This window comes from Amblyomma maculatum, chromosome 5, assembly GCF_055883805.1.
Source record: "Amblyomma maculatum isolate TAMU_Amacu chromosome 5, ASM5588380v1, whole genome shotgun sequence".
Taxonomy (NCBI): Eukaryota; Metazoa; Arthropoda; class Arachnida; order Ixodida; family Ixodidae; genus Amblyomma; species Amblyomma maculatum.
In genome coordinates, this window is record NC_139348.1 from 106,098,397 (window position 1) to 106,112,458 (window position 14,062).

The 14,062-nt window shown below is 47.7% G+C and overlaps 1 protein-coding gene across 1 annotated transcript; it reads right to left on the reverse strand.

Moving 5' to 3' along the window:
- Window positions 1-6,101: 6,101 nt before the first annotated feature.
- Window positions 6,102-8,245, reverse strand: LOC146189134 (uncharacterized). Its single transcript, XM_084604048.1, has 2 exons — window positions 8,234-8,245; window positions 6,102-7,286 (listed from the first exon to the last, which is right to left on the reverse strand). Exons 1-2 carry the CDS (start codon window positions 8,243-8,245, stop codon window positions 6,114-6,116), a joined length of 1,185 nt encoding a protein of 394 aa, XP_084460174.1. The 3' UTR covers window positions 6,102-6,113.
- Window positions 8,246-14,062: the final 5,817 nt, after the last annotated feature.

Genomic DNA, 14,062 nt, shown 5'->3' on the forward strand with positions numbered 1-14,062 from the left:
TCCAAGAGTACTGGAAGGTTGATTGCTATCCCCCTTCCCACCTCGAAAGAACAACCTGAGTTGTCAGCTTCTGCTAACGTTGTGATGTCATGAGCTTATTTACGTCACACGATCGACAAATCGGTGCTTACGATGTCATCTGCCGGTTGCTAGGGACACAGGTAGTCGTTAGGTTTGACTGGGTGCAGTGCGCCAAACTGCACCAACCGCACTGGAAACGGGAAAGCGTTTTACGCAGTGCCATGTGGAAAGTCGGCGGCTCGTGTGCGTTGGCGACTGAGGTGACTTTTGACAATGGACCGCGAGAAGCGCGCCCTGAAAGGAATTCTAATATACGAGGTAATAAGTTCGTTTTATTTACTCTGAATGTAATATTTGTGTTCATGTTGTGTTAAACGGCTGTGTTGAATGAAACCCTCTTAAGGTTCCTTCGGACTCTCTGCTGAAGCTGCTGCGCACGTGCGAACAGCTGGTTCGCGGTAACGAGGCTGGCCTGTTGGAGTCGAAGTGCATTGTGGAGCGCTTGATAAAGGCACCTGAAGGCAACTGTGAGTATCTCAACATATTTCGTTTGTGTCACAACGTAGCATCAAAAGCAATAAGCCCCTTTGTTTGCGTGCAGAATGAGGTTTGCCATTGAAGAAAGGAATGCACAACTTTTGTCTAAACTGGCTCAAAGAGTGTTGGAATGTGCATTCTAAGCCACACTGTAAGTTAAGCTTGCCGTTCCTTAAGTAATCCAGCAGTGGCTGTCTGGAGGGGCAATATTTACCTCTTAAGTACCTTTCCAGGTTGCAGAGAAGATTTGTACTGTAGCTACCTGACCAACTTAGATGCAGAAGAAAAGTGAAGCTCAGACAATCGGGCCAGTAAAAGTAAATGGGTTTCAGCATACTAAGGCTGCACGTGTACATATAAATTTTCACGTATTTTGCAATGTCAATGCACGGCAAAGAACCTCAGGTGGTCGAAATGATCTAGAGCCCTCCCCTACGGCGTCCCTCATAACATGACTCGAATTGGCACGTTAAACCATATACACAAATCAAAATGAGGATTTAGGATTGAGAGCACGTGAGGCATACAAAAACTGCAATATAATGGCTGCTTTGGGGTTTGAATAGACATCAGCTGTTCATGTTAGCCCGTTGAAGGATCGGCAGTTACAGGAAGAAAATAGATATATATGGTATTGCGTTAGTACTTGCATATCTGAGTGATGCATTAAGAAAAGAACACAATATGGCACTTATATTTCTGTACTCTAAATACTTCAGTTATCAAAGTTATTACATACACTGGCTACTCGGTGAAACTTGGCTTATTTGAAGTTTCTTTTCCAACTTTATTACAACCAAATTAATATTAATAAACATGATGCTTAAAACCGCCGAACCACCACTCCTCCAGAATAAATCGTAAGGAATGTGTTCGACCGTTTCTCTCGCGGTGTAACACAAGTACTCATTCCGTTTTCTGTTAAAGTTCGCCCAGCGACATTGCCGAAGCAGTCTGCTAAGGCATTTGTGTCAGGGTTAGTAGTTTATTACGAGTCTTTGCCGAACCGAAGTATCATTGTTATGGTTGGATCTAATGATAAGTACTATGATTGTGATTATTCTTCATTTTTTTCATACCAAAAGTAGAGACAATCCGAATATTGGGACTCCACTTACAAACACACGGTAGGAACACGATCACCATTAAAAAGTTAGAAAACCACGCGACCCAGACATTAAACCTCATCAGGAGGGTCTCACGTAACGGAGGCGGCCTCAAGGAAAAAAACCTCCTGAGATTGGTACAAGCATTCATCATTAGCAGAGTGGGCTACGCCACGCCATATCTGAACCTAAAGGCAGATGAGAGGAGAAAGATAGACGCGCTCATCAGAAAATGCGTTAAAAAGGCCCTAGGCTTCACGACATGTACATCGACGGAGCAGCTACTGGCCCTAGGACTGCACAATATGATTTCAGAAATCACGGAAGCAGTTAAAACCTCGCAACTTGAAAGACTCAGCACGACGCGAGTGGGAAGAGCTACGCTAAGCAACCTTGGAATAGCCACAGAAAAATCAGGGCGCACCTAAGAATCCCTCCCCTACCCAAAAACGTGCACCCTGAGTTTAATAGGGAAAGGCGACAGAAAAGGGCGGAAGCGATAGAAACAATATATCGGAGCAAACCCCCAAATGAAGTTGCCTACGTAGATGCGGCAGGAAACAGACACAGTCGATGCATGACCATAGCGGCGGTAGATGGGGGAGGCACCCTCATCACGGTGGCTACCATACTAGGGAAAGAAACCGAGATAGCGGAAGAAGCTGCGATAGCGATCGCTTGCGTTGGCACCAAAGCTAGATATATTATTAGCGACAGTAAAACTGCAATCTAAAATTTCAGTAGGGGGAGGGTAAACCTCCTCACCACCAAAATTTTAACACAAGAAGTGATTGATAGGACGATCAACATCATCTGGACCCCGGCGCACGAATCTGTCAGCGGTAACGAGGCGGCCCACAGTGCAGCTCGAGATCTCTACCTCCGAGCTGTACAGGATGGCTCGGCTCAGGCAGAACATAATAGAAAAGGGCGATTAATCTCGTATCAAGACATTACAGAATACTACAGGCAATGCCGGAGGCGTTTTCCCCCACCAAACACGGCGTTAAATAGAGGTCAGGCAATGGCGTGGAGACGCCTGCAGACTGGAGTATACCCAAACCAGTACTAAATAAACATATCCGATCGGACTGCGAGGACGATAAATGTAAAAGTGTGGGGCGAGAGGAACCCTCGACCATATAATTTGGGAGTGCGCTTACTCCCCAGGCAGGGCGCAAAACGTTAGCAGTAGGGAAGCCTGGGAAACCTTATTGCGAAGCTCGGAACCTGAGCTTCAACTCACCGCCGTCCAACTGGCAGCTGAGGCCGCCGGCGAAACCAAACCGGCCAGCATCTAATGCGACCATTCCGTGCGGCTGGGCCGCTAAGTCCCCTCCCCCTTAAAGGGGGGTGAGACAGAGCGGTCCAGGCGGTGTGGTCCTTCTCTGTTGGACAATAAAATTTTTCAACAACAACAACATGTCCAAATGCCCACCTTGTTCAAAAATGACGACGTAATGAACTGTTGTGCTACTGAGAGGATGACAATTCTTTATATAAACCTTTCTAGCTCTCTGTTCACATTTGATTTATATTTTTTTGCCGATAGTAGAAAACAAAATTTTATCAGCTAGGTATGTATCTTTTTGCAGCCGCAAATGCTTCCCATTCACGACTCTTCCTTGAGACTGTGACATTAGCTATAGGCATCTGTTTATACCTGCTTATTGGGCATGCTGGTGAATTCTGGGCAAGTGCGTTTCTTCAATAGCAAGTCGGTTATGAAAGATTTTTTTTATTTTTTTTTACAGCGCAATCTTACGATATGCAAAAAAAAAAAATTATTTTATAATCAATATAAAAAACAAAGAAATTATTTCATAATCGATTTGCTATTGAAGAAACGTACTTGCCGAGAATTCCTCAGTATGCCCAATAAGCAGGTATAAACAGATGCCTGTGACATTAGCTATAGGCATCTGTTTATGCCTGCTTATGGGGCATGCTGATGAATTCTGGGCAAGTACGTTTCTTCAATAGCAAATCGATTATGATGATTTTTTTTATTTCTTTTACAGCGCAATCTTACGATATGCAAAAAAAAATTCTTTCATAATCAATATAAAAAAAAGAAATTCTTTCATAATCGATTTGCTATTGAAGAAACGTACTTGCCTAGAATTCCTCAGTATGCCCAATAAGCAGGTATGAACAGATGCCTGTGACATTAGCTATAGGCATCTGTTTATACCTGTTTATTGGACATGCTGAGAAATTCTGGGCAGGTACGCTCCTTCAACAGCAAATCGATTATGAAAGAATTTTTTTTTCATATCGTAAGATTGCGCTATAAAAAAAATTAAGAGTACTGCTAAATTTGAATTGGAGTAATGTGAAAGCAGGGATACTGCTCTTAGTTGCTTCTGGTTGCTTGTAGTGGCTTAATTCACTTCTTATTTACGCATTTTAGTCTTTGGTAGTTTCGAATAGCGCACCAATCCCTTCCTATGCCCTTTTTCGGCTCTACTTCTGGTTGCGCTGTCACATCCCCTACGTCACATTAATTCCCTTCTTCTTTGCCAATTTTATTCTTTGGTACTTTCAAATTGAGCGCCAATTCCTTCCCTTTTTCCGCTCTACTTCCGGTTGCGTGACGTCACATCCTTGATGTCACATTATTTTTACTTCTTGTTTACTCATTTAAGTCTTACCCCGCCTGGGTGGCGCAGTGGTTACGGCACTCGACTACTGTTCCCAAGTACACGGGATCAAAACCTGACCTCGGCGGCTGCTTTTGGATGGAGGCGAAAAGCAAGGCACCTGAGTGCTGTGCGATGTCAGTGCACGTTACCCCAGGTGGTCGAAATTTCCGGAGTCCTCCCCTACGGCGTCTCTCACAGCCTGAGTCGCTCTGGGACGTTAAACCCCACAAACCAACCAATCATTTAGGTCTTACGTAACTTCACTCCCATCTTCCTTCCTTCCTTTACGGCACGGTTCAGGTGTCCATAGAACAAGTGTGACGGATACTGTGCCTTTCCTTTCCTTTGAACCAGTTATTCTAATTACCTAAATAACTTATTGGCCTAATTATTTTTTCGGACACAACATTACGTCACCCTATATTGTTTGACACCACTCATTAACCTCTGCCACTTCCCAATTACAACTGCTGCGGACACGATTTTGCGGACAGAAATGTGTGAATGTACCAAAGTAATGATTTCGCATTATTAATTAATGGTCCCTGTATACGCGAGTTCTCCCTATGAAATATGGTAGTTTCTGCCAACCTATTGGTATTCTAAGGCAATCTTAACCAACATGTTCATAAAGGTACTTTGCAATATTCCGCAAGGGCCTTACAGTTAAAGTGATGTCCATGAAAGGTTCATCACCAAATGATCGCACAATGTCGATATTAGTTTTTACTGGATACTTCGGCTACAATAAATGAACTTGTCATATTTCAGAGAAACAAGTGCCTCCTATGTCATTTCGTTCTCTCTTTCTATTTCGCAAAGTGCAGATTATTCGTACCCTCTGCGAGTTTATAAAATAAACCTAGACAGGTCAGCCGGCTATACCTCTTAGCGATGCCAGTAACGTAGAGGCTACGGAATCCATTTCCTCCCTGTCGTCTCTGAGATAGGAATCGTGAAGAGACAGATAACCACCACCTTGTGTATTCAATCTTGCGTCCTTGCCCCACAAAGGCTGCATTCGAGAGGCCACGATGTGAATCGCCTAGTTTTTATCGCAATGCAGTAATACATTTAGGCTCTCGCACGTATAGATGCATTTATGCTTGAATTTTATGGCCCATTTCCTACTGGTTGATAGTTGCTCAAAGCCACTTTTCATCGTGGTTGCCACGCTTAAAATGCTCAGCGCTTTTCTTTCCTGCAACTATTTAAAGCATTTTATTCCCAAAGCAAGGCGCTCTGCGGCGCATGTAAAATGTCGATCATGACTGCGGATGTCAACGAATCGCTTATTAGTTTGCTTTGACCAAGTATACCAGGCTCTTTACACAGTCGGGGGATTTGTGATTGTCATGCACATTAAAGTGGTGTTTATCTGACCCTGCATAGCATATTTTGCTATAACATTAATTCTTACTTCCCACACCAGAAAACTGGCAGTGACGCAGAAGTGGAGAGTGACATGACTCATACATACAAATGCATCGGCTCAAGCAAGCTAAAAAGCCCTTGACAGCAGACGCAAAATGGTCAGTCGGGCAGTGTGAGAAGAAAACACTCAGAAAGGTGAATCTGTTTTCCATTTGACAACCTTTTATTATCGGAACACGGAGAACCAGCATAAATAGTCTGAAGTGCAGGTCCTGCCAGCCAGTCCTGACGCGATCCTTCTGGGTGGTGTCCTGAAAGTAGCAAAATTCATCTTATTGTAACTGTGTCACGTGCTAGGCATACAAAACCTCTACATGCAGCGAAAGACACAAAAACCGTAAACTTACGTCTATATCCTTACTCTCAGCATTTACTTCTTCTTGCGGAGGGCATAGCTGTAGCCGCCAAGGCCATAGTTGTAGCCTCCGAGGCCATAGCCGTAGCCGAGGCCATAGCCGGCGCCGTGGTATCCGAGACCGTAGCTCAGACCATGTCCGTAGCCGAGACCGACGGTGGCAACTGGGGCAGCGTGGTGCACGGTGTGGGCGACGGCAGCCGGGGCAGCGACAGCATGGCCGTAGGCAAGGCCGCCTCCGAGAACGTGTCCGAAGGTGGAGCCGTAGCTGACGGCTGGAGCAGCGTGGACAGCGGTCACAGCTGGAGCGGCGTGCACGGCGTGCACGGCGGCCACGGCGGGACGGGCGACGGCCACAGCGGGAGCGGCGTAGGAGACGGCGGGAGCGGCGTAGGAGACTGCGGGAGCAGCCGCGGCGTAGGTGACGGTTGGACGAGCGACAGCGACAGCTGGGCGGGCATAAGAAGCATAGGAGACAGCTGGAGCGGCGGCATAGGAGACGGCTGGAGCGTGGTGTACAGCAGCTACAGCTGGAGCGGCGTAGGAGACAGCGGGAGCTGCGGCGTAGGTGACGGCTGGGCGAGCGACAGCAACAGCTGGGCGGGCATAAGAGGCATAGGAGACAGCTGGAGCGGCGGCGTAGGAGACGGCCGGAGCATGGTGGACAGCAGCTACAGCTGGAGCGGCGTAGGAGACGGCGGGAGCCGCGGCGTAGGTGACAGCTGGGCGAGCGACAGCAACAGCTGGGCGGGCATACGAGGCATAGGAGACAGCTGGAGCGGCGGCGTAGGAGACGGCCGGAGCGTGGTGGACAGCAGCTACAGCTGGAGCAGCGTACGAGACGGCGGGAGCTGCGGCGTAGGTGACGGCTGGGCGAGCGACCGCAACAGCTGGGCGGGCATAAGCGGCATAGGAGACAGCTGGAGCGGCGGCGTAGGAGACGGCCGGAGCGTGGTGGACAGCAGCTACAGCTGGAGCGGCGTAGGAGACGGCGGGAGCGTGGTGGACAGCGGTGGTCACTGCAGCCGGAGCATGAACGGCGTGTCCGAGGGCGAGACCGCCACCGAGAACGTGGCCGAGGCCGGTGCCGTAGGAAAGACCGCCATAGCCGTAGCCAAGACCGCCATAGCCGTAGCCGACTTGGCCAGCGAAGGCGGTGGCCAGGAGGCCGAGGAACACGACAGTCTTCTGCATGGAAATAACAACGTGGTTGTAATTGATTGTGACTGGTTTTTAAATGGTTCGGTCGCGATAAAATATGGCTCATATAATGAGTGCAGAAAGCAATGTAGGATATATGACTGAGCGATATCGACGTATCAGCTATTAGAAAATACACGAGTGTTATTTCACCACTTAGTACGATAGTTATAATTATAGGAATTTAAAGCCAGCTAGCGTTTAATCTGCGCTCGCAAACAAGGACAGGCTACTTGCTTATAGTTAATTAGCGGTAAGTGCAGTACAAACCAAGGGCCTTTTTTATCCAACGTTTGAAGCAACCGAGATGTTACCAGGATTAACTTAAAGCATATTGACTCCTGAGTTGAAGACGTAATGGACAGGAGGAATACTTTCGAGAGCTGAAGTTTCCGAAACGGTAAGCTAAACTTACTTCGTAGGGTAGAATGCTACTTTAGTCTGGGAATGCTAAATATTCAAGTCAACACGTTTGTACTCAAGGGCGGTTTGAACCGGTCTCCAAACGTTTTTCAGAGGTATGACAAATTCGATTGGCCAAAAGTATTTGGCTAAATCGTCTGTGCCTATGAGTGTTGCGAATGGAGAGATAGAGTGTGCTATCGCAGGCTTCCACAATGCTGCATTACTTCTGCAAATCAATGGCGCATTCTTCTTCATAGTATAGCTTGCTAAACTGAATCCGAAACTCTTAGCGCCCACCCCACTGTTTTCTCGTCGGAGCGGTAACTTAAGCTGTGCATTAAAGGTGCCTTTTAGCGAGTCTCTTTCCGCTGTTCAACTTGCTGTGCGAGAGAGCTGAGTTGCGAAAATCTCAACAGTCGCAAAGGGCTGGAGATTCGTTTTCCGAGCTGCGACATCGGTTCGCGAGTACGTATCCATGGTGTCGCCGTCCCACGATTGCTGGTCCCCGATCCGCACCGCCGAACACTTACCAGAGCGTTCATGCTGGTTCTCTCTTCCGACTAGATGCCAGGAGAGCAAGTGCTATGTCTTTCGCTCGGCGCGACTGTCTTTATATACCTCTCGCCGCGGTGTTGGCGGCCGGGTGCTTGCGGAGGATGCGGATCTGCCCATAAGGGGAGGTGCGCGCACACACACACGCTAGCGCCGCCATGGGCGTGCAATGTCTACGCTCGAGGGCGATGGATAGGCGATAAGGGAAGAACCTTCGCCTCCCGATGCCATACGCCAGCGATGGCATGGCACGCAGCGGCATCTTGGCGTCGACACTTCCTCCCCACCCCCTTCCAGGGTCCCTTGGGGCACAGGGTGCCACAGAATGACAGTGGGGGAGGAAGGGGGGGGGGGGGTAGAGGGAGAGACGGAGTTAGCCAGCAATGAAGATACGGAGAAAGGCTGGGGAGGGGGCAGGGGAGAACGGCGTCGAAAGCTAGGCTTCGATACTTTACAGCGATCACATTATACTTATGCCCCTTCCGATGGGAGCCATTATCTCCTCCAGAAGGTAGGCCGGAGGGCACTCGTCTCTCTTTCACTCTGGGGCACAGAGCCGGTAGAGTGTACAAGGTGACATCCTTTTGTTTACGAGAGGACTCCAGTTTCCGTTGCAGATGGCTGTCGCAGAGGGCTCTCCTTCTTGGGTGGAGGTGCCTATAGCTCGCGCGGAACATGGATTCAGCCTGCGTACGAGGTTGCTCGCGCAGTTTCCGAAACCGACGCGGATTTGCATAGGAGATGAGTTCTCTGCGCACGGTGCCCGCGAAACGCGAAGACGCATGGGTTACGAGAGGAGTCGCCGGGAGGAAACAAGGCGATAGCGTTATACGAGTCGCGTGGCGCAGGTACGTCCCCGCTCACTCTCGGACGCTTGCTCCTCGTGTCGGTTTCGGAAGGCTGCCCTCACCTCCTCCTCCTGATACACTTTCAATTGCTCACTTATTCCCCTGATCTCCTCCTCACGGCATCTTTATTCCTGGTTATCTCATGATGTCGTCTTCGCGGTCTTGCGATCCCGCATTTTGCAGTACTAGCGCGCGAGCTAGCGAAGGGAGTTCACTTTTGAAACGAGAGCGAGGTCAGAGAGGCAGGGGACCGATTGAGACCTACGTCGCCGGCCGCCGTAGCTTCTCGCCGCCCGAAGACTCTGTACCTTCTCGGTACAGGCCTAAGGATCACGCTACGCAGCGGTCACGAAGACTTCGCGTGTGGATAAACTGCACCTTGCTGAACGTAAACAATTTCTCGATCTTTCTCTCACTGTTTCCCGAGCGGAAACTGATCCGTTTTTCTTCAGGTTAGCGCTGCCTATTGCTCTTCTCACAATTTATTAACTGAACAAAATGTACGTATTACGCTGCTTTCGGTGCCTAGTCGGTTTTGAAACTCTGTTGTTTTGTTTGCTGGTGCATGACAAGCTTTTATAAAATGCCATGGCGTGATTGTACCTGTGCCTCGTTTTTTTCATCCAATGTCATCGACGTTTCTCCTGTAGTTTATCACAAAGTTCTCAGCCTGCAATTATATGATAACTTTCTGCGCGCTCGCAGTCTTACTGCAATATATGTTTTTCTAACCTGTCATTTTTCGGTGCGGTGTTTCTGCCGCTTGCAGTCGCTTCGTTCCTGCGTTATAATTCGTTAGTTTCACCAGACCACAACAACCTCTTTCTCTTTACTCGCAAACTGTCCATCATCTCTTCAGCGCTCACCCTTTGTTGATTATGATGTTATTTTTTGGCAGTGTGCTTAAGGGGCAATAGACTATTACTCGTACGACTGAAATGCGGTACCTCTGTTTCTTCGCTCAATCGCTTTCATCTCAGAGAGCAGAAAGAAGCCGCGCTGCGGCTGATACTGACCGCACAGTTCACATGGAGCAAGGTGCATCCGTGATTCTAGCAGATATCGCGACAGTACGAAATATTGTTCGTTGAGTGGAAATTACGTATCGGAAGTGTTGATCTCTCTGACTTCGCGAAGTAGTGTCAGATTTCCAACTTTATTTGGACTATTGGAACGTAGCAGCACTCATTGCTTTTGAGGCTTTGTCACTTGATAACGTCTTCGAGCTGGCTTGTTTAGAATGTTTTACTGTCGGGAAGAGTATAGTGACAGCTGTGAAAATCATCCCTGTGGTCATGTTTTGCGTTTCTGTCAATGAATTTCACAACAGCCTTGCACCCAGCAACGACGGGTGACCACTAAACATATTTCTTTGGAAGGTTTCTTACAATGCAATTTTTTTTTTTTTACTCAGAACAGTCGCGTCAAGAAACTGCGTTGCTCAAAGGACCACCGCGCCTTGTACAATAGCAACAGCTACAAAGGCTATTTGTATTTTCGTGTCTTGATAATTTTGTCCTGTACATCTTTCAACGTTGCATCAATATGTGCGCTTCTTAAAACCTAGTAAAAGAATGGGGGGTGAATTCTCACTCTTCGCTGCACAAGCTCCTCTACAAGCTCATATGTGTTTGAACGAAACTAATCTTTTTATTAGACATGGGTGCTCTGCGTTTTTATCTGCAACATTTTCTTTCTGAACATATTTAAGTACGTTTCTATACTTTAGGACACTCTTGCATGGCGGTTTCATCGCATTTCTAGTGTTCAATTTTTTGTTTAGTCCTCTTACACACTCCGTATTTCATACGGTTTCCTGTCCTCCGTGTGCATTAAGGGTAATAAGCACATTCTGTGTGCGCATAACAGGAAATTGGGATTGTTGGTAATTCATTATAGGTTTACAGTGCAAATAACATAGCACGAACACTAGAGATGAGGACGACACAACGAACGCTCTTCTCTAGTGTTCCCGTTACGTTGTTTGCGTTGTTAACCTATAGTACCTGCGCATGCAGTCCGGCTTGATTAAAATACCGACGTATGATTCAGTGTGGTCACGATGTACGTGGCATGTGTAATATGGGAATACGTAGAGTGCTGACGCTTACACTTTGAGCTTCTATATGTAAAGGGAAGTTGTCCTCAAAGCAAAAAGCAGGTCTCAGTGATGCATTCGCTGCTGACGTGTCATGAAAGTGGCGCCGAGAAATGGTGATTAAATGGAAGCTAATTATGAACCGGCTTCTGAGTCACCCAAGGCTATAGCAATCATTTTACACCAGGGCGGACGCACAAAGCTATCAAACAACGTGACCAATTTCTAGCGACGACTCACTAGGGGCGAGGCATATATAAGACCTTGTATAGGCTTTCAGCGAACAACAGGCTGGCTTAAAAGCAAAATGAAATAATCAACGCGCTGCTCTATATTTCCACGAGTGCCGAAGCTCTTACACACGCGCAGCGCGCAGAACTTCTGACACGACCTCCAATTGCCCCAAACCGCTAAGGCCCACCAGTGAATATTCGCCGCATTGGAAGCCGCCGGCTATTAGACATCCGCAACCCTCATGCAGGTACATAATAGGAAAAATGAAAAAGAGTAAAAAGAGTGAAGCCGGGCATCTGTAGTCATCGGCACAGAAAAAAACGCCTGTCGCTGCTATCGCTGCTATCTCCGCCGCGAGGGTGCGGTCAGGTCGCTAATTGATTAGGGTCAACACGTGCGCCGACCCGTGTCGACGGCCTGTTCCGTCTCGCGACGTTGGCGTTTAAGATAACGGTGCTGAAGTAACGATTGTCTACGAGGCGCTTTCCGAAGTTAAAGGGGGTTTTGATATGCATCTAGCTCATGCACTCAAACGCAAGCTTCATTCGATCTTTCGCGGATGCTCGCACTGTGCTACCGGAATGCTTGCTGACGTGATGTAACCCCTCGGGAGAGTTGGCGCGCAGGTCTTTCGACGCTAGATCACATACAGAGGGGAATAGGCTCGTGAAGGTATTCAGTTGCCATGACGACACCAGGGACGTGATGAAAAAAAAAAAAACCCTGCTGCCTTATGAAATGTAGATGATGTATTGGCTAACAGTGACTTCCGAGCGAGGCTGTTTTCTTAGTGTTAGGGATGTATTCTAAACACAACTGATCTATTTAGAAGGCGATGCAAATGCCAGGAAATGGGCTACAATGGTGCAGCGAGTGATCGAACGCTGAAATAATTAGGGCAGCCTAAGAGCAGGAGGTGTGGATTAGAATGTTGATGAGCTTTGAGGTAATTTAGGCTGGGATAAAACATAAATTCAAGCAGCGTACGTTGTTTGGAAAGACTTCACTTTGAACGTGCCTTTTAATAATAAGTAACGATGTCAAGAGGGAAGTAAGGTGCTTAAAAATTGCTATAATAACCTATCTGGGGTCAAGCACAAAACGGAAACATTCGTAATTCATAGGGAGAGGCTCTGGACGTGTGGTGAACTCATTTCGTCGGATGACTGATAAATGGGACGATTCTCTGTGTCCAGCTGTGCGGTGTTCAAAAATTAGGTTTTCACATTGGGCATCTGAAAGCAATTTGTTTTGCACCGTTCACAATTTCGTTGATTTGTTCATGTTCAGTTTGCTTGCGAGCGCTCAGCTGCATGTCCTCGACATGCAGAAATTGTCTCTCCCCGAATGAAACGTCGTGCATATTACTTCACGTTACCCGAGTGAGCGAGCGGGCCGGCTACAGCTCCCAGAATCCACTTTCGATGTAAGGAAATGTATTATCACCAGTGCTTGGCTACACTTTTTTATGTACTGCCATAAAACACGCTAAAGTCGTCACACGCTGTTTTGCTACTCATACCAGTATCTTCAAAAAATTCCAAAAACTAAACATATGGCGGTCATCTGCCCGTACACCGCTGCGAAGCCTCTTGGTCTGGAAGGGGTACTAAATAATTAATCTTCTTTCCGTGCATGCAGTCGTAGAGATACCCGTATTCTCAGCAAAGCTGGTCTATGATCAAATATTAGGGAATCCCCATGGTGGAGTAGATTCATAATAAGGGAGTAATTGCTCATTAACATCCACCCAAGCGCAGCCATACGGCTACAAAGGAAAGCTATACACCTTCCCATTGCAGCCGTATGGCTGCGCTTGGGTGGATGTCAATGAGTAATTACTCCCTTGTTGCAAAGCTGGTCTATGTGTCAAGTCTCAGACTGGCGTGGAAGCGTCGTTCGAACCTGTGTCGGACGTTTGTATGAGACTGCGTATTATGGCCCAAATTGAATGAACTGCTAGTCTAGGCCGATTTCGCATTGATAACTATTAACCACACAAAAAGCATCTTCGCCACCTGTGTGTTTCGAACCAATGGCAGTCGACTCCTTCACGTTTTCTCACACTATGCCTCGGCTTTCGCCCCGCCGGGGTGGCGCAGTGGTTACGGCGCTCGACTACTGTTCCCAAGGACGCGGGATCGAATCCCGGCCTCGGCGGCCACTTTTCGATGGAGGCGAAAAGCAAGGCGCCCGTGTGCTGTGCGATGTCAGTGCACGTTAAAGAACCCCAGGTGGTCGAAATTTCCGGAGTCCTCCACTACGGCGTCTCTCATAACCTGAGTCGCTTTGGGACGTTAAACTCCACAAACCAAACCAAACCAAACCAAGCCTCGGCTTTCGTCAGTCTCATCTTCATCTGACAATCGTGCACAAAAGGCCGGAATGGGTTGCATTCATTTTAACTTCGTTGTCAGGTTTTGACACCCGGTCTTCCGGTGACGTCTCAAGAGGCCGACGCTGGACTCTCTCTCGCGAGTTTGCTATGCGAACGCCTGGTTATCCTGCCCCATTGATTAAGGATTAAGGAGCGTCATAGTGTAGGCTAAAATTGTTTCTATAGGTTGCGCGTTTTTTGTCCAGTTAGAATATAGTCGGTACGGGTATCGTTCAGATTTCCAGTAGCC